At 40.6% G+C, this 20,537-nt stretch overlaps 1 protein-coding gene across 1 annotated transcript in view; it reads left to right on the top strand.

Moving 5' to 3' along the window:
- Nucleotides 1–15,136, top strand: part of RHOJ (ras homolog family member J) — an 82,461-nt gene extending 67,325 nt beyond the window's left edge. The window contains exons 3-5 of the mRNA XM_019923080.3: nt 3,326–3,490; nt 5,375–5,470; nt 13,035–15,136. Coding sequence (XP_019778639.1) covers nt 3,326–3,490; nt 5,375–5,470; nt 13,035–13,181 — 408 coding nt within the window. The 3' untranslated portion in view covers nt 13,182–15,136. The remainder of the gene's footprint in view (nt 1–3,325; nt 3,491–5,374; nt 5,471–13,034) is intronic.
- Nucleotides 15,137–20,537: the final 5,401 nt, after the last annotated feature.

Genomic DNA, 20,537 nt, shown 5'->3' with positions numbered 1-20,537 from the left:
CTGCTGTATGCTAGACATTCAGTAGGCAATTAATAAATCTTTTTAAATGGAATTATACAGCAGGACTAAGGTTTCCACAGAAGAGAGATCCAGAATACAGAGCAGGACAAAGCCCGATGAAGGACACAGTTAGAAGTCACTCAGCTGGACCTACCAGGAGGGTAAATTATTGAAAAACCAACTTTTCTCCTTCCCACCTACAGTTAATCCAGCAACCAGGGGGTCTTCCTAACTTTTCCATAATGTGAGCAGAATTCCTTTGAGAGCTTCTAGGTAAAGAATCAAGTAAACATGATCCTTTCAGACTACCAGTTATTTGCTTACCTAGTTGTGACCCAACTTACCTAGTTCTGACATTTCTCTCATTTGTGCTTTTTTAAGCTTTGAGGTTTTAAATATACAGTGTCTGCTGCCATCTGGTGGTAATTTCTGGTAGATGCAGGCCTAGAGATATGCCTCTCTATAGCTCTGTAGAAATAGATACTATACCCACCCCATGGTCTCTAACATTTCTTTTCCTAGATCCTTGGGTAAAGTATGAACCCATATTAAGGTTCCTGGATAAATGAATTTTCAAGAAAATGCTTAATCTGTCCCTTAAAATTCCGGGCTGAAGCAAATCGTGTGGTCACAATTAAGAGCTAGAGCTGGATTCAGGCTAAATACCCCCATCCTGGTGCTTAATAGCTCTGTAACATTGGTCCAGTGCTGAATATCTCTAAACCTTAACTTCCTCTCTATGAAACTCAGATGTTGATGGTACCACCTTTTCAGTGCTAGTGTGAAGATTCAACTAGATAATGCATGTAAGAGCTTGAAAGAGTGCCTGGCCCTTAGTAATAAGCCCCTGATACATCCTCTGTTGACATTTAAGATGATGTAAATCAGTTGTTCTCAACTCCATGCCAACCTCAGACCAATGAACAGAATACCCAGATTCCCAAGCCCACTCTCCAGAGATTCTGATTTCACTGGTCCCAGAGTAGGGAAGGTAGAGGCAGGTAGTTGGTTAGCAGGGCATTAGGATGTTTTTAAAGCTCCCTGGATGGTTCTAATGAAAACTACTGCAGTAAATGATAGACAGAAAAACCATGTGTTCATCTGCAGGTCACTGCAGACCGGTGTCATCAAAATCGGTCAACAGCATTTATGGAATATTTGCTATGGACAGAGTACAAGTGGGGCATGAGAAAAAAACAACACGGCCCCTACTCCATTTATGACAATGCAGATGAGAGGATGAAGTGGCAGGGAGCAGGTGGTATCATGAACAGCTGTAGATTATGGGCCGGGAAGGAGAGTTCTTGGCTTGTGGACTTCACAGCTACTGTGAGAGAGAAAGTCCCAGAGAGAAAGGAGAGAGGCAGAGAGACTGTGGGACAGATTTGGCTTTCAGGGCTAGCTGTGGAAAGAGGAAGAGTCACTGACAAGAGACAAGCTGTCCCCTCCCACACTCCCACCCCCACCACGCAGGCGCGCGCGCGCACACACACACACACACACACACACACACACACACATAGCCATGGGCACAACTTGGCTGAGATGCCATCGCAGGCCTGGCCCAATCAGTTTTTAAGCAATGTACTCAACCACAATGACTGATTGTTTTGTGTGTTCTTTTAGTTCACTTTTTAGGATTTTAGGATTTTTCAGCATCCTTGCCAGCTTGCATTGAAATTGCTTAGATTTTGTTAGTATTAAAAGCAGTAATAGTGCCAGCCATGCATACTGAGTCCCTATGTGCTGGGCACCTTAAGTAAATGATAGATAAATGCACGGCTACCAGCCAGAGATGACCACCCTTGACATTCCAAGGGGCTTCCTCCCCTTGGAAGGGGCATACGTGTACGTGGCTGTGTGCGCCCCCTTTTTATAAAGACATTATTAGGGTCAACAGAAAGATAGTGAGGTCAATATTTTTAAATATCCATGACCTATTAAGTTGAAAAAGATAAGTGTCACAACAATGAGCTATATAATCAATTTCTTTTTTAAATAAACATGTGTATGGTATATACGTAAATAAATATTAAAAGTTCAGAAGGATACTGTTACATAGCTGCTTCCTCTGGGAAGAGAGGAAAAACTCTTAGAGATCAAGTGCAGGATGGGAACAAAGTTTTACTTCTACCCTATGTACTTCCGTAAAGTTTGAATTTTTGCGAAGAGCATATATAAATTTTGTAACTTTTTTAAGTGTTAGGAAGAGTAGTAAGGACAGACCCTAATAAATGAATTGATATGTTGCCCATGTCTATGTACACGTGTGTAAGTGTGAACATATAGATTTGATTGTACCTATGTTTGTATGTGTGCCTGTATGTAGTGTGTATGTGTATATAAATTACACATAGTGTGTACGAACATTTTGTCATATTGTGGTATGTGAGAACGTGTGTGTATACATAGTATATACATGTAAAGTATACACACACATAAAGTTACTTTGGGCTTATGTGTTACCAAATTCTATGAAAATAGATTAAACCTTCTAATGAAATAGATTTTACCTTGGAACCTCCTAAAACATTTTACATACAATAAAAGGTACTTGCTGACATTTTCCCAAAGTTGAGATGATCCAATGTTTTTCTTTGTCTCTGTCGTCTCCCACTAAAACAGCATATACATAAACATCTTATGCAAACAGGAGCTCTTCAACTAGAGCATATTCTGGTCTGAAAAGTCTTTGGGGAAAAGTCATTAATCTGGCATTTTATTTATTAGGCCACAGTATGGCTTTTAGGTAGCTTTAGAAACAAATCCCCAAATTCTTAGCTCTAAACCGTCAGACAATATATTTATTCAAATATTGTGGTGTATGATTTGGCAACAACTCTGCTTTGCATTCGAGTTAGCTTATTCTTAATTAAATTTCAATGCAATTTTTTCAATTATATAAGGAGAGAATTTCTGTGCCTTGGCCAATGGCCCACTAATTTAAATCCATATTCAATACAACACAATTCCCAAGGGACAGAATTGCAATAATTCTTACTGAGTTATACACATTAAATGGATGAACTTCATGGTATGTAAATTACCTCACTAAAGCTATTTTAAAAACTTTTTTTAGGTTTTTTTTTTTTAGTTCATCTTAAACGGAGGCAATTCATAATCTTTATACAGAACAAACAGGTGTTTTCTGGATTGATGGCTCCTTTACTTCTTGTAATATAGGGAACCACCAGATTCCAGGGTCAGGGAAGGAATGGGGTCGAAGGGCACGGCGGTGGAATCTTTCCCGAGGCACTCCCTGGAACCACGTGGCCACACCTCACCCCTGCTGTACAAAAGCCCAAACTCTTTGCTCTTCCCGCAGGAGGATTACAACCAGCTGAGGCCGCTCTCCTACCCCAACACGGATGTGTTTTTGATCTGCTTCTCCGTCGTAAATCCTGCCTCTTATCACAACGTCCAGGAGGAGTGGGTTCCGGAGCTGAAGGACTGCATGCCTCACGTGCCTTACGTCCTCATAGGGACCCAGGTTCGAAGGCGGGCATGGCAGGGAGGGTCAGTCGGTGGAGGGTTTGTGAAAAAGAAAAGACCCTTTCGCAACTCCTGAACATCCTATTCTATCAAACACTATAGAAGAGTGTCTCAGATACATCAATCCTATGAACAGCCTTTATTAAGAACTGAATGATTATTTAGCCCATGGTTGAAAAGACAGTAAAGCTATTTAATATTAAACAGGAAGTTTTGATGGGACCTTTAAAAATTAATCTCTCCGCTTTTTGCTTTTAAATAACAAAGTAATTTTTTAAATAGACAGCCTTCTCCAGTCCTGAGCCAGAGGAATGAGGTGCAGATGTCAATTACACTTATTATCTAATATTTTTTATATCTAAAATCCATTATTGTTTGAAAGTCACAAAATAGGTGTGAATGTCAAAATGACTGCAGCAATCAGAACTGGCTCATTATGACAAAAACTCTTCAGGAACAGCCCTTGAAAAGGAAGACAGAAATTCATTGCTCTCTATTCCCTTTAAGCCCCCGATCTCTCAGATCTTAAAAAACCATTAAAACAGATATATACCAGATAAAGCTGTGATTGTAAAAGCCTTTAAAGTGTTTTGAAAGCTAATAAAGTTCCATAGTTTGAATCTCCAGCAGTAAGCCAGTTGCACAAATGCGTTAAAGATTGTTCCAGCTTTTTATAGTTTTAAATAGATTTTGTTCTTTGCTATGTTAAAACCCAAATTACTATCCCAAAGACATATGGAAATGTAACGATACCAAAGAGCTTTATTATCTGTTTCATATGCTGCTGCTTTCTATTTCTCATTTTACATTGTGCTTCACAAAGAGAAATTTTTTTAAAAGGAAAAGAAAGGAAAACATTTCCTAGAGAGTGTATGGACAGATAATTAATACATCCATAATTCAGAATACAATTCATGCTTCTGCTCTGAAAGATCATTATTAGTTTGTTTAAATGAAATCTTTTGCCTTAACTCCAGATGATAGTGTTTGACCATTTGGTGGGAAAATATGTGATGGGACATGTAAACATCTTTGTATGATTTGAATCCTTTTTATAACTGGTGGGCACTAAGTTGAAAAATTAAGGCCAAAAAAAAAATGCCCACACACACAAATTAGTAAAGCTGAGAAATGTGCTTAGGGGACCCTAATATATGAATATATTATTTTTCCTTTAAAACACAAGCCTTTATGTGCCCACATTTACACCCATGTGTGTATGCATGGGTTCACACACACAGTGAGATTTTAAAGCAACTTAAATATTTAATTAAATTATCAACCCTAATCCAAACACAGATGCTATTTTCGAAGTAGTTCTGCCTTTGAAAAGATGAATGCTTATTCCTTGAGCAAGCCCTTTTTAGGACTTGCCTTCAACACATTTGTTAGAATATCCTCACAGGTGGCAAATCTTCATCCCTTTGAGGGTGAAGATTGGGTTTGGAAACTGTCCCCCCACAAAAATATATATATATATATTCAGAGCCAGGAAATAAACTATTAGATAATGAGTAGTATAACCAGGGATCAAATGAGGCATCACCGTACAGTAGTAAGACTGATTGATTATTTTGTATATCCTATAAGTGGGACCTAGAAATAAACAGGAAATTTCAAAAACATTTGAAACAGCTACAGAATCATTCGAATCAGCTCCCAGGGTAATAGCTTTGAAGGGGAAACTATAAGGAAAGCCTGGTGTATACATTTACAAAGAACTCACTCTAATTTTTAGACATAACATGGCCACGTGTATGTGCTTCCTTAAAGAAAATTCACAGGTGTCAAAGGGAAAAACATCTCTATTATGTGACAGTTTTAAACATCTGGTGAGGCCTGAAAAAATAAATAAGTGTATCACATGTGTGTTTTTTGCCAGATTGATCTCCGAGATGACCCTAAAACCTTGGCCCGTTTGCTGTATATGAAAGAGAAACCTCTCACTTATGAGCATGGTGTGAAGCTTGCAAAAGCGGTACCGATTTGAATTTCATTTTAAATGGATGCTGAGAGAAGAGTTTGCGTATGCTTTGGAATGGAAGAACGACATCGGCTTTTGCTTTAAAATACAATGTGTTCAGAGTCATCTCTCTGCTTTATCCTCTCCCCTCTATTCTAGTCAGGCTGGAAGGGACCATTTGGTTAGCATTCTTGTCAGCCAGCACTGTCTGTTTTTCATTAAGAAATTTGGTGAATTTAAACAGCTGAAGCACTTATCATCTGATTTAGCAACCTCTAAAATTATCCATTTGCCATATTAAGTATGAATAATGGGAATCATTAGATACATATTTGTAAATTTCATTGCTTACTATCTGTGTGACTCATTTAAATGACTTCATAAAAGGCATTTTGTGATTTTCCTGGGAGAGACTTCGATTTGCATCTGGCAGGGTTATATTTGTTCAGTATTTCTCACCCTATAATGAACAGCCACTTAGAGAGGCTGGATTATGTCACAAACAGCATCTTAAAAGAGTAACACAGACCAAAAGGTAACTAGTTGGAGAATCCAAGTGGCTGTTCGACAGATAATAGCTACTTGCTCACAGCTGAAACAATTTCCACAGACCGTTCTTCATTCCTAAGAGCTTAACAGTGATTTTGTTGGGCAAATGATTCAGACCAAGTCTTTGTCTTCCATTTACCACCAAGATGTGTACAAAGGCAGACACTAAAATGCACATAAGAGGATAAGGTACCATATGCAAGAGGAGGTTTATAAATCATATTTCCATAACCTCCTCATTGATTTAGTCACAAACCCATCAAGCCCTGCCAGAGGTTTCAGAAATTTCTCTTTTACTTTCTAAAGTAACTAACCCTGCAAATGTATGCCCTGGGGCAGAGTTAGGGGTCCCTTTTTTAAATAGGTCAAGAATAACATTAACTACCGATTCTTTGTGAATAAAAATGCATGCATTTCTCTTATTAAAACTTTCTTATAGGCAACAAAATTAAGTGATACACTCGAATAGAAATGGGTTAAAGTTATGTTTTACGGATGCAATATATGAGAACATCTTACAAATATTTGATAAAGTTAACGCTTCCTACTTCTATGGATAGTAATGTCAGAACCAGCAGTGTGAGCCATCCATTGCGTTCTCACTAAGCACTTTACAAGCTCTGTCTATTTCAGCCTCATGCTCACCCTCTTAGGCACATAGTCCTGGTCTCCTCTTACAGGTGAGGGAACAGAATCTTAGGGAGATGAACACGTTTGATTCATACAGCTGATAATAACACAATAAAACAACTCTAAGCCAGCCCTGTGGACGTCATCCCCATGCACCTGACCTTGTGTAATCTCTCCTCCAACCATTTGTTTTCCCTCCTATAAGACGGGCATACATCTACAGGTTCTTCTACCTTTTCTTCACGCATCCAGCTTCCATTCTCTCCCTAAGGTACATAAATATATAGCTCCATAAATGATTGTATGTGATTCCCAACTAGGCATTTTTCACAAAAAGGAGGTCCCGGAGGCCTCCTTTCTGCAGGAGCTTGTTTTCTGTGTCTCTTGCTTCTGGCCTCTCTCTCACCACCATCCTGTCAGTGTCCTAGATTGACTTCTCATTTGGGAAGTCGTTTCTTCCCTCTGAGAAGTTGTTCCAAAGCCTCCCATCTCATTTCATATTTATTTTAGGAACAATGGCTGAGTTCACCACTTCATTGCCTTTTGCCAGTTTCTCCTAGCAACTGCTCTCAGATACTGAGAGAATCATGTTTAGCTTACAAAATCCAATTTAGAAGAAAACCAAGCAAGAGTTTAACTTGTTTCATCACAATTCATGTAATTATAGAGATGCTTTAAGTTTCTCTGCTCCCTGACTTTCCTGTCAAGTAGTTTATAATAACAGCTAACATTTATGGTGTGTTTGCAGTGGGCTGGGTTTCATGCCAAGCGCTTTACATGCTGTGTCTTAATTAACCCTCACAGCAACCCCCTGAGGTGTATATATTATTACCTCCACTTTCCTAGAGGAAACTGAGGCTCAGAGAGGCTAAAGTCACACCGCTTGAAAGTGGCAGAGCCAGGATATGAAACTGTGCTTTAACCACCATGCTCTTCTGCTTCCCTCCTACAATCTGAAAAGAAACCCTTAGGTTTGGGGCTTCTTTGTTTATGGACTGAAGCCCCGTATTTTTATGTGTATGTTCTCCCCATAGCTTAAAGGCTTTGCAAGTTCAGATTTTTTATATCTTTTTGTTCAGTACTTTTCAATTTCCAAAACATTTTTTATCTATCATCTCTTTTTGGTCTCAAAGGACATTTTATTTATAAAGGACATTTTCATATTGTACATATTTCCAGTTCTTTACACTCCAAAGGCAACTACATTTATGTAAATGTTTTATATCAATTTATAATAAATATTCATTGTTATCCCTTTACTTGTTTTATCCTCCCTCTTCTCTTCATTATTTTTAATCTTCAGCCTACTTTTCCCATGCTTTTCTCATTTGTGTATGTCCATACTGCTGCTGGACTTATTTGGCAATAACTGATACCTAATATGTGTCACTTTAGCTCTAAGGTGATACTTTTGTGCATTCTCTTTCCCAATTCCATTGGATACAACCTAAACATGATTTTCTAAGCTCAGACTGCCTAAGGTATTTCTTGATAAAGCACATGACCATCTTTCCTTTTTTTGGTCTTTGGCCTCTTTTAGGCCTCTCCTGCCCTCTTCTTCACCCTGTGCCTTTTTTATTTTTTTATTTATTTTTTTGCGGTACGCGGGCCTCTCACTGTTGTGGCCTCTCCCGTTGCGGAGCACAGGCTCCGGATGCGCAGGCTCGGCGGCCATGGCTCACGGGCCCAGCCGCTCCACGGCATGTGAGATCTTCCCGGACCGGGGCACGAACCCGTGTCCCCTGCATCGGCAGGTGGACTCTCAACCACTGCGCCACCAGGGAAGCCCACCCTGTGCCTTTTTTATTGCTGTTCTCACTCTTTGTCTTAGCACCTGTTTCCCCCTGGATTTTTAACTTGCACCAAAAAAGCAGCAAAACTGCCGCAAAAATCCTGTCATCAATGCCATGGAGTCTTTAGTACCCTCCCCATGACTGCAAGAGTCACCACTACCTTCCTTGTTTTGTGTGCCGGCCATTTCCTCTTTCTCCCATGGTCATTAGAAATCAGTCACTTCACCGCTGGGGTCTGGGCTACAGAGGTGAGAGACAGATAGCCCCTGCCCTCAAGAGACCCACAGGCCAGAAGATGAGAGAGACAGACAAACAAAAGTACACCAACTGAACAAACACAACAGAAAGGTGCGCAAAGGGCTGAGGTAACAGAGAGGAGTGAGTGATCGACACATTCAGGGGAGGAGGGCTCAGAGACGATTTCTTGGAGTAGTTGAGAACTGAGCCAGGTTTACAGGATAGGAACAGGTTTGTCAAGTGGACAAAGTTAGGGGACTGGGGAGACGAAATTCCAGATAGGGAGACCAATACATGCAAGTAATGGGCCAAATTTCACCCACAAATGTTTTGATCAACACACACAGGTGTTTTTGATGTGATTTAGTGGTCAACATTGAACAATTTGGAAACTTTATATAAATGTACACATTTCTAGCTTCTTTAAAAAAAATCAGTACATCCAGCAGCACTATCCAGCATTTCCTCATCAACTGCAACTTTTCAACAGTCTTTTAAACAACGTATATACCCTTCAGTAAGCCACAGTCCTCACCACTCCATAATAACCTACACTCAAGCAGTGCACTCACATTATCCACCCTTGGATTGGCAAATTCTGCCAGTTCTTGAAAAAAACATCAGCAGCAAATGCATGCAGCCTGGAAACCCTTCTCCTCTTTCAGCAATTTGGTCATAATGTTGATTTGTTGAGATGGAAATTCTCTCACAAGCTATTTGGCTCCTTTTCCTTTGCCTGGCTCTCAAGTTGCCCTCTCGCTGCGTGTACCCTTCCTAGTTCTTAAATAAGAAATAAGGAACTTCTCTGCTACTAGCCATTCCTTAAGATACAAGCCCACTCTGTTCATTCTACTGACATGTTTTCTCTCCATTTACAGGAACTGCCTTATTTTTCCTTCTCTGCCTCTCTCACTACCGTCACTCAGCCCATAACAGCATCTCCATTTGTTCGTTAGTTTTGCTCTTTCAAACATATTTCTTTACGCTTGCTAGAGAGAGTACAACAGAATGGTTAAGACTCTGGCTCAAGAGACAGACAAATTCAAATCTCTGCCATTTTCTTAGTTGTGAGGACTTAGAGAGTTTACCTAACCTCTCTGGACATCAGTTATCCGAGCTGCAAAGGAGAATGGTGATAGACTTACCTCCTGATTGAATGAGCCAATGTACCATGAGATCTAGCTCAGCAAGCTAGAGTTGTTGAAACTGTGTCCTCTCAGACACGTCTGCAGCTGGGAAGACCTCTCCACCTTTACTCTTTCCAGTTACACCTTATCTTGTTCTAGAACGTGTCCCACCTCCGTGAGGACCATCTGGAAGAAATACTAGGTTTTCTTCCACTTGATTGGTCATTGTGAATTTGTTTGCCTGTTTTCTAATTTCTTCTTGTTGGACTCAAAATGTTCTCTACACCTCTGAAAAATTTCCCAGCGTTTGAGACAATAAGTTTTAGCTATTATAAAGTCAGCAGGGAAGTGTTCTCTCAGTTTACATTTCTCAATCTCCAGTTTGTTCTTGAAAACATATCATTTTGGTAAAGCATGTCCCAGACTGCTAGCATGTGTATCTAAACAAAGATCTGTGAATCCTGAGCGCATACAGATGTGTTCTAAATATTTGACTGTGTAGATCAGTTTGCTCCAAAAGGCAGATGAAGTTGCTGCTGTAAGAGAGGCTGTATTTCCTTGGGATGGTTTTCCATTTTGCATCTTTGAAGGCACACATTTTTTCTTCAGCAGTCCCTATAACATGGCTGTGCCTTTTCCCTGAACCTGAATAAATTCTCCTCTCTGACCCTCAGAGCCCTTGCACCATGGTTAACAACACTCACCTCACAACTGGGTTCTGGTTCTCACACATATTTCCCAAATCACACCCAAAATCTGTTTGCTACTTTTCCTGGAACTATCAGTACAAAATAATGTTATATTAACCCAGCTACACAATAATGCCTTGCTCTGCTGTTTCATTATCTTCAGAAATGTCTGAATTGGGAAAGACAAGTTTGGACTCCTCCTGCACCATCAAAAGACAAACTGTGACACGCTGTCAGCAGCACTGTGGGGTGGAGGGAGAGGGCGGGGGAGGGGGAGGCCGAGGTGGGGTGGGGGAGTGAGGGGGTGGGGAGAGGGGACAGGAGGAGGAGAGAGTGTGCTCGCCCATCTTGCAGGACCAGACAGTCCAGAACTCCACGTGTGAGCCCAGATCAGCCCAGCTCTCCTGTAATTTCCAGAATCAACTGAGGCTGTGATCATTAGTGGGGAGGTATTCCAGATAGAACAGCCCCACAGTGCTTTCTGTGTATTTTTTCAAGATGACTGACAAGAGCCAGCACATGACAAGCACTCATTCAGTTGACACATTCACTAGATTAGTGTGCTTTTCACATGTGTTCGTATCAAATACTGAACACAATCCCAAAATGTAACAGATGACATTTCAGAACATTATTAGGAAAAATTTCTCTATCCTTTATCCCTCTCTTGCATTCAATTGTTTTTAATTATATAAAAAAGCCATATTCTAATCCAGACCATGGTCAAAACGAAACCATAAAATAAGTTATCAATATCTAACATCTTTTCTTTGAGTATTTTCCTTTGGCTCACACAGTAACCATTAACCATACAGGAAAAAAGCAAGTGCATAATATCTGGATGCCACCAGAAGAGTTTTACCTCATGCTTAGCTTTCTTATCTGTGGACTTTCAAACAAGTGGGCAGCTTCATTTCATTAACTGTCAGCTTGACCAGCTTCTTGCAGTGTTGAGTGACGAGCGTCACAGTTTCCATCATGGAACTAGGAAAAGAACACACATCAAGTGACACAGATTCTAGGTCTAGATCATTTACTTTCTAGTTGGATGTCCTTAAACAATACCTTTCACCTTCTGGGGCTGTCCCCACTCTATTCTAAGCTAAGTCACCAGTCCCTTTCATCCACACATTGCAAACTGGCTGGTTGCTGCCAAAGACATCCCACATCAGCATCTTGCTTGACCCATAGAGTGTTTTTCAATTGGTAAATATTAACTAAAATCCAAATGTCCAAGTCCTCTTGAAAAATACAAAGAAGGCAATGATGAACCAACGTTCCTGCCTGGCAACAGTTGCCTAAGCCGCGTAGACTACCAGCTCTGGAGGGGGTGTTTACTTCACAGGCCACCACAGACTCTACCTCTCCCTGTTGTCTGGCACCAGCCCTGCTTTGCTCAGTTACCTAAGCTACTGGGCCTCATCGGCATGTGATTTTGTTACCCTGTTTTAGTCATTTATCTGTTGTTGGTTTCCAGGAGCTCACCATCCAGCCATCCTCTTCTGAATACACTTTAATTTTTCAAAGTTATTCTTATAATGTAAAGCATATAATAGAAGCATTTCTCCAGATACCCTTAATATTAAAAGGTCCACATCAAACTGTTAGCTCATATTGAGCTTGGGAGCAATTAAAACCCCGGGTCTCCCTCACATGAATTATCTCATGAAGTTGATTGCCAACTTCTGGTCTGCTCTACCCTGCAATTTTTTTAATGAGAATCTATGGCTCTGGCCTGAATTTTTATATTTCTCATAGGGATCTTGTGATTATCAAATACATCATAATATGAAATCATCAAAAGCTTTGAAACAAAGCCCTAAGCAAGCACAAAATATTTCCTCATTTAAATACACATAGACTGTATACTGATAAGGAGGGTGTCTGTGTCAGTAAATGCATTTTATGATTTTTATTTTTAGTGTTTTGGAGTTTAACTGCTTAAAAATATGCCTTTTAATGTATCTTAAAACTGAATAATATGACCAATCAGATATTACTTTGCCGAGAGACACCTTCTGTCAGAAGAGCGTTTTAATCAAGAATGACCTATAAAACCGTATCACCCACTCTCTTTCTTTGTGCTTTATTAACCAAGTTGATACTCTGCCCTACTATATACAGAAGGGAATATGTTTCACTCGCACCAGATTTACATGTTCTGCATACAAATGAGGTACTAAAAACAACATCATGTACCCTGTTGTTCACTATATATATTTAAACCATATCACTGGTTTGAATCCTCTCAATTTTTATATTATTTATATTCTTATATTTAGGAATAAATGGTTATGGATCACTTTCAGAATTTGCTGCTTATCAAAAGCACTCCACAATCATTTATTATTAATATCAGAAAGCAAAAAATATAAAAATACCAAAAATCAGGATAGCAGATGCAAATTGAAATGCAGAAGAAAAAGACATGATCCAAACTGTCCCCCAGGCTGTTTGTGAGACAAGCAGCAGCAGTTGGCTGCGCAGAGGGCAGACACCACTGTGCTTTTCTCTCTTTTTCTCCTCTCATGCCTTTCTCTCTTTTGTGTTTAAGATTGGAGCACAGTGCTACTTGGAATGCTCGGCCCTGACTCAGAAAGGTCTCAAAGCCGTTTTTGATGAAGCGATCCTCACCATTTTCCATCCCAAGAAAAAGAAGAAACACTGCTCCAAGTGTCACAGCTGCTGTTTAATTATCTGAGGTAGCTTGAGACCCACCTCCACCCCATCTAAGGGTAAGAATGGCAGCCAACCTCTGAGACCCAGCTCAAGCCAAAAGGAGGGCATGACCAGAGAGGAAGTCTCTGACACCGAGGCTTGCTCCCCCGCCCTGTGAGCCCTCCCAAACACGGCACACTATCAGCTAACTGCCACATCCTCCCTACCAGCCAGAAGCATCCACGTTGCACACTCTACGAGAATGCTGAGCCCGATTCCAGCCAGTGCCACTGCTGACCACGTAGGAAACAAAGTCAAAGGCCATCTTGCATTTTTTCATCGCCCCCTCCAAGAACATGAAGCTGATAGGAAATCATCGCAGGAAAAACAAAAAAAGAACTCGGTTCCTGTATTGGTGGCCTTACTTGATGTCTTTTACAAAACATGGGAATACAATACTAACCTATTTTTCTTTCTGAATCTGCTGTTCTACTATGTGTCTTACATTCATTTGTATTATTTTAAGAAATTTACTAATTTACCAGTTTACTCAGGCCTTATAAATCCACACCAAATTAGCCTAAAGACAAAGGGTTTTATATCCATTCCTATTTCAGCATGTTTCTACCAAAGCTATTAAAACCAACACGTACCTCTGAATGCCTGACTGTAAGGAGATACAAGAAAATGCTGAAACTTTTGGAAATATATGGAGCCATAACTTTTGAAACTGATTGAAAGAAAACACCATCTGAATTATTGCAGGTCCACATTTTTTGCCTAAGATTCACCCCAGATATGCTTACGTTGATAGGTAGCCTTATTTTTTCCACATTATATTGTGATGGAAAATTGCAAATGAACTGTGTTTAAGAGAGTAGTATTTCTGCTTTTCAGTCAAACTGATTGGGGAGAGAATGTGGCAGACCTATATTTTAAAAGATTCTTCATTCAACAAAGTGAACTTTCCTGCTCCCTCCCTTCCCCATTGCATGCCCCTCTCCTTTCTCATTTCACACTCTCTCCCACACCCAATAATAACTTTATTCCAAAGAAGGATCTGGCCATGGGGCATGAAAAAGTTAAGTGTTTAAAAGTCCCCAAAGCTTAAGCAAAGTGCCTCAATTTTCCCTCTCACTTCAACTGAAAGTGCTTCTCTGCTTGTCCATGGGAGCTCCCATTCTTTTTAAATGATATTTTCCAAGTACAACTGGTACTAAAATATTGCCCCTCCCTATTTCCTGTACTCATTGTCCCAAATGTGTATTTCAGGGCTAGGTCCATGGGTACCAAGCTCTGGATCCCCTGCTTCCAAAATGGTATGCTCTATGCAACAGGGACTTTGGCCTTGGGGAAGTAACTCTTCCAAACATCCAGGGATTCTTGTATCGCAGAGTGAGTTATTTCCTAGCTTTTAATTAGAGACTGTGAAGGCTTCTAATTAGTCTTATTTGCTTACAGTTACTCTGGAAACACCCAGGTAGGCACTTTATTTTTTATTTCAATTGCATAAGCAGAGTGCCTCTTTGCAGCATGAAATTATACAAATTTTTGTTTAAGAATTTCCAGATTCACACTCCTGTTGGAAAAAATCCAGTTTTTCCAGTTCCTTCTGCTCCTGGAGGAAGCACATTAAAAAAGAAGTGTATGGTGTGGATCTTTTCTGTTAAGACCTTCCACGAAACCCCCTCAGTTTGGGGGGTTTTGTTTGTTTGTTTCGAATTTTTGAAATGTGCTTTCCCTACTACATTTCAAGTTTTATTTCCCTCCTCCCCTATCTAGTTGCTAAACATTTTCTTGAACACACACACACACACCCCAACCTAAAAGAAAACGGGAGTTTTGTAAGTCAAAGCTTGACATTTAGAGAAAACAATGACTTTCTCTCTTTGTAAATGGAAATCAACCATGTATAAACTATAACTCTGCAGAGGTTATGAATTCATCCTTTACAAACAATAATGAGCATTTAGCCCTATAATAAATGAAGTGCCGTTAGCTGGTTTTGTTACGTTATTGTGTGGTCACGTCTTGCTAAAGAGCCACTCCTCACATCTCACTGATGTGGATGAAAAACTGAGAGCAGTATGCTTGTTCCGCCAAGGAGAATTTCTCCTTGGAGAAAATTCTCCAAGGAGAATTTTCGCACTCAACAGGCGAACGGTTCCCCAGGCCATCACCTCCCTAATGGGCCACAGAGATTAACTTGTTCATGGTGGGAGATCTCTCTCTCACCTGGAACCAGAACCTGGAGAGAGACTGTTAGTGTCTGTGTGGTGCACAGGCTCTTAGCAGTCTTATGAGCTAATTGTTGAATAAAATAATGAAGAACAAAGCAACCTAAATGTGTTAATGTCATTCCACCAAATTAATCATGTATTCCCTGTTTCGTGGCGATTGGTAGTTCATTTCACTTAAAAAAAAATGTTTTCTGCCATAAGATTGAATAAAACTATATTCTGAAACCAAAGATAAAAAGACAGAAATCTCAACAAAGATCCTTTAAAGGTCTACACTATCTTCCAAGGTCAAGAAGGGGCAGCTGATCTCCATTGGAGGGTAGAGTCTTAACTTTTCAGAGACAGAAGAAGCTATAGTCCAAACCCTTCATTGTACAGATGAGAAAACTCAAGCCCAGATGAGTTAAAAGAGATGTGTTGCAACAAAGCTGGGACAGATCTCAGCTTTTCTGCTTCCCATCCTTCAACGCCATACTATAATCTATTCATTATCAGCATATTAAGTTGGAGTTTTGTAGGTGTATTACCCGAGTTATATCTGTTTATCCTATAGATCCTAGCCACATTTCAAACACATGGCATGGGCCACTATAATAACATATTCCATCAAACTAGTAATAACCTAGAAACAAGAATCTGATCTACATGCTAATATGCCTGGAATCCGGAATATACAATGTAATGTAATCTCAATCTAATGGCTTAATCAAGTAGCTAGTTTGACAGATTTTTTTTTTCAGTCAGATGGTGGGTTGTTTGGTAGAATTAATAGACTCCTTTGGAAACACAAAAGGACTAAGACACAAGTCAGAGCCGTGTTAACAGGAGAATTCTGGGCTGCTTTCTGCCAAGTAAATTTATATTCAAAGAGCAATTACTGAATGCAGTAACTACATCCACCCTAAACCAGGCAGCACTAAACTGGGAAATCAAAAACTGAGTCATACACATATGAGAGGATGAGAGATTTGGTCCTGAGACTATAATAATAATATGTTTGATCATGACATGCAAAGAACCATTTGAAAGATTTCCAGTCTATAAGAGAGGTACCAGATGAAGTGGCTGTAACCATACACAACGTTCATAGAATACCAATAAGGAAATAATATTCAAACGGTAGTAAAGAGGCAGTCACAACCACATTCACAATTTTAGGAGAAAATTTTAAAAAGTTAACCCAGAATTTGAAGCCAACAAAAATATCATCATTAGGAGTGTTGGTTCCTATGAGCAATAACCGCACAAAGTAGAGAGTCTTCAAGAAGAAATATTTGACTTGAGGTCAGCCTTTAAAGAAACAGTATTGCATTCATAAAGGCAAACTCATCCATAAGACCAAAGCGGAAGATTAAAAATCAAGGTTTAACTTTAAAGGAATGTTTGACACCATGCTGGAGATAATTAACCATTTATGTCTTCATTTTTAAATCTACCCCTATGTTTAGAGGCCAGATTGCAAAATGTGCATTCTCTTCAACAGAGAGGACCACAGGTCGCCAGCGATTCTCGTGAGTCATTGAGTAGGCTGCCCAAGTACAAACAAGGAAACTCAAGAAAACATTTTCATTTCAAGGACCATTAGAAACAGAAAAAAAAAGAGAGAGAGGGAGAGAGAGAGAAGGTCAGGGAAACCGAATTTCTTGCAAAGAAAGTTAGGTACTTTTAAACAGGAAACATTTAGAGAATGGAGAAAAAAGCTATAACCAAATACAAGGCAAAAACACATAGCTGAGAATTCTCCCAGGGAATTGCTAACCTCTGACTGGTCTCTAGAGGCATAGGGAAGAAAGCAGGACCATTCACATGAAGAGCATTCCATGTTTCTGGGTATCTAAGCAGAGTCAGCCAACAGAGTTAATCGTGTGATAATCCTAGATAATTCCACCTCGTGATTCATCAAAAATGGATAGGGGCTTCCCTGGTGGCGCAGTGGTTGAGAGTCCGCCCGCCGATGCAGGGGACACGGGTTCGTGCCCCGGTCCGGGAAGATCCCACATGCCGCGGTGCGGCTGGGCCCGTGAGCCATGGCCGCTGAGCCTGCGCGTCCGGAGCCTGCGCTCCGCAACGGGAGAGGCCACAGCAGTGAGAGGCCCGCGTACCTCAAAAAAAAAAAAAAAAAAAAAAAAAGGATGAAATGCTGGACAGTGCTCTTTGGGTCTTAAATAGCAGTGCAGGTCATCCCCTTCACACTTTCTCTGCCAATATGGAGCAGGGATTCAAGGGAAACTTACTGAGAAATATGAATGAATAAATTATTTTGAAAGTTTCCTTGAGAATGAACGTGATTTAAAACCTGCAAAGGATGACTGTGGGATATCTGGAAAGACAGTTACTTGTATGAAGGATATTTATTTATCTTGGCAGAATGTCTCTAATTGCATTGAAAATGCAGAACAGCACTGCCTTCCTAAAATTAAAACATTTCTAAACTGCAAAACAAAATAAAATAAAACGTACAATAGCAATAACGGAGTACCAAAATATGAGATAAAGCAACAATTCATGGTGTTTCCATGGTCAACAAAGACCAGAAGGGAAATTAAAGCTCCAAGCTCTACGCAGAGGCACATCAGGCATCAGAGGCTCAGCCCTGCTCTTTGGAGGTCTCTTGGGGTTAGGACAGGAATGAGTCAAGGAGGGTTTGGCTCATCTGTGAATTCGCAGGATGCAAGTTCAGTAACAGTTCTTGGCTTTTAACTTCTACTACAGGAAATTAGAGGAAAAGCTGCATGATTAGTCTTGGTCACAATCTATGTTTTTTTTCTCCTTAGGGAATATTATGTTAAAATCCAGAGTCATTTTGTGCATGTTTTAAACATGTTCTACCCCGGTAATTTCATTTTATTCTGAGTTCTGCAGTGACTCAGAAACTTCATGATACTGTAACTGGCGTGATTTTGTTGTATTTTCAGCCATGTCCTCCAAGCCTCCCAGTATATGCAGTTATCTTTGATGAACAGGACCTGATCAGTGTTTCAGGGGATGTGATGCCTGGGGTAATCTGAGGACAGAGCTGAGTCTCACCTAGAAGCCATAGTAGCACACTTCACCTCCCAGAGACCCTGAACAAGGCAGTCTTTTGAGTTTACGTTAATTCTTTGGAGAAAAAATAGAAACTCTTTCATGGCAGGGTGGTACGTTTGGGGTAGCTTTGTAAATATGCACCTAAAAGTATCACCACCTGCTATTTTTTAAATCAATTTTTGTAAGCAATCAGATCTTTTCTCGTAGAGGGGCTGTGGGCAGAAGGCTAATGAATTCTACATTCTCCTCATCACCTGGTTTAAATTGCTTTTTACTCTGAGTACACAGTAATTGCTGTTTAAGTACATCTCAGCAGAATTTTATCCCAATGGAAATGGTCCACCCTCCTCCTCATGTAATCTCTACAGAGGAAATGACAGACAAGGGGAGAATGGCTGACCTGCTCACGGATTGCCTTTCTTACAATCTGCTTCTTATGTATTCTGTGTATACTTTTCATAATTAACGGAATATTATTTCATGTACTCTAACCTTGCGGTTTATCTTGTGCCATGTTCTTTTAGTTCATTAAACAGTCTTTTTTTCCTACTGTCATTTCTGGGTTATCTGAGGGTGTCCCTACCAGCCACTCAAGAAAACTGCCTTCCCCAGGCCTCTGTTAGAATGGGAAATTTGCTACTCAAAGTGTAGTCTGGGAACTAATCGGATGGGCACTACCCAAGAGATAGTTAGGACTATAGAATCTCAGCCCCAGGCCAGACCTACTGAATCTGAAGCTGTATTTTAATAAGACCCCCAAGTGATTTATGTGCACATTAAAATTTGAGAATACTGGCCTATGAGACAACAAAAAGTTTACCATCAGTCTTTACACCCAAATATGTAGCTGCCAAGATGACGAAATCACCAGCTTTGCCTGTCCCTCTGATGCTACCTTTTGGGTATTCCTTAGGCTAATATTTGAGCTGTTCACATTTACTGGATGAATAAACAGGCTTTCAGGAGTCCTTTCTTTTACTTGTCATGTGCTTCCCAGCTGCAGAAACAGCATATTTTGGAATCAAAAGCAGAAAAGCAGCATCTGGTTTGAAAGATCTGATAAATCTAAAGTACTTCTTTTCTGAAAGTCTTCCTGGTGTTTCTAAGGGAGAGGAAAAATACCCTCCAAAATTATTTTCCATGAAGAAATAAGAAAGAGACCAGTGTCCTTGTCCCCAGACTGAGGCACTGCAGCCCCCGCCTCTGCAGGAGATCCTCCAAAACCAGCAGCCTCCAATCATCCAGTCACCTAACATTGATAACTCAGGCGATCTGCAAAAGAAGCTTGTGCCCTTCGTCACAATATTAAACTCCTACCTAGCCCACAGGTCGGAGAAGATGAAAGAGGGAAGCTGGATGGGAGCTGATGGGGTTGTCGCCTGAACGACTGCCCCAAAACTACAGGTTCCCCAACCAGGGACAGAACCCACACCCCCTGCAGTTGCAGCACAGAGTCTTAACAACTGGACCAGCAGGGAATTCCCCCGATTTACAATTTTTATAGGATAGTAGGGGCCGTGTGGCTGACAGGGTCTTGGTGCTCCAGCCAGGTGTCAGGCCTGTGCCTCTGAGGTGGGAGAGCCGAGTTCAGGACATTGGTCTGCCAGAGACCTCCCGGCTCCATGTAATATCAAACGGCAAAAGCTCTCCATCTCAACGCTAAGATCCAGCTCCACTTAACAACCAGCAAGCTACAGTGCTGGACACCCTATGCCAATCAACTAGCAAGACAGGAACACAACCCCACCCATTAACAGAGAGGCTGCCTAAAATCATAATAATCATAATAAGGTCACAGACACCCCAAAACACATGACCAGATGCAGTCCTGCCCACCAGAAAGACAAGGTCCAGCCTCATCCACCAGAACACAGGCACCAGTCCCCTCCACCGGGAGGCATACACAACCCACTGAACCAAACTTAGCCACTGGGGGAAGACACCAAAAACAACAGGAACTACAAACCTGCAGCCTGCAAAATGGAGACCCAAAACACAGTAACTTAAGCAAAATGAGAAGACAGAGAAACACACAGCAGCTAAAGGAGCAAGGTAAAAACCCAGCAGACTGAACAAATGAAGAGGAAATAGGCAGTCTACCTGAAAAAGAATTCAGAGTAATGATAGTAAAG

Source organism: Tursiops truncatus, chromosome 2 (genome assembly GCF_011762595.2).
Source record: "Tursiops truncatus isolate mTurTru1 chromosome 2, mTurTru1.mat.Y, whole genome shotgun sequence".
Taxonomy (NCBI): Eukaryota; Metazoa; Chordata; class Mammalia; order Artiodactyla; family Delphinidae; genus Tursiops; species Tursiops truncatus.
This window is presented reverse-complemented; position numbering and strand designations above follow the sequence as displayed.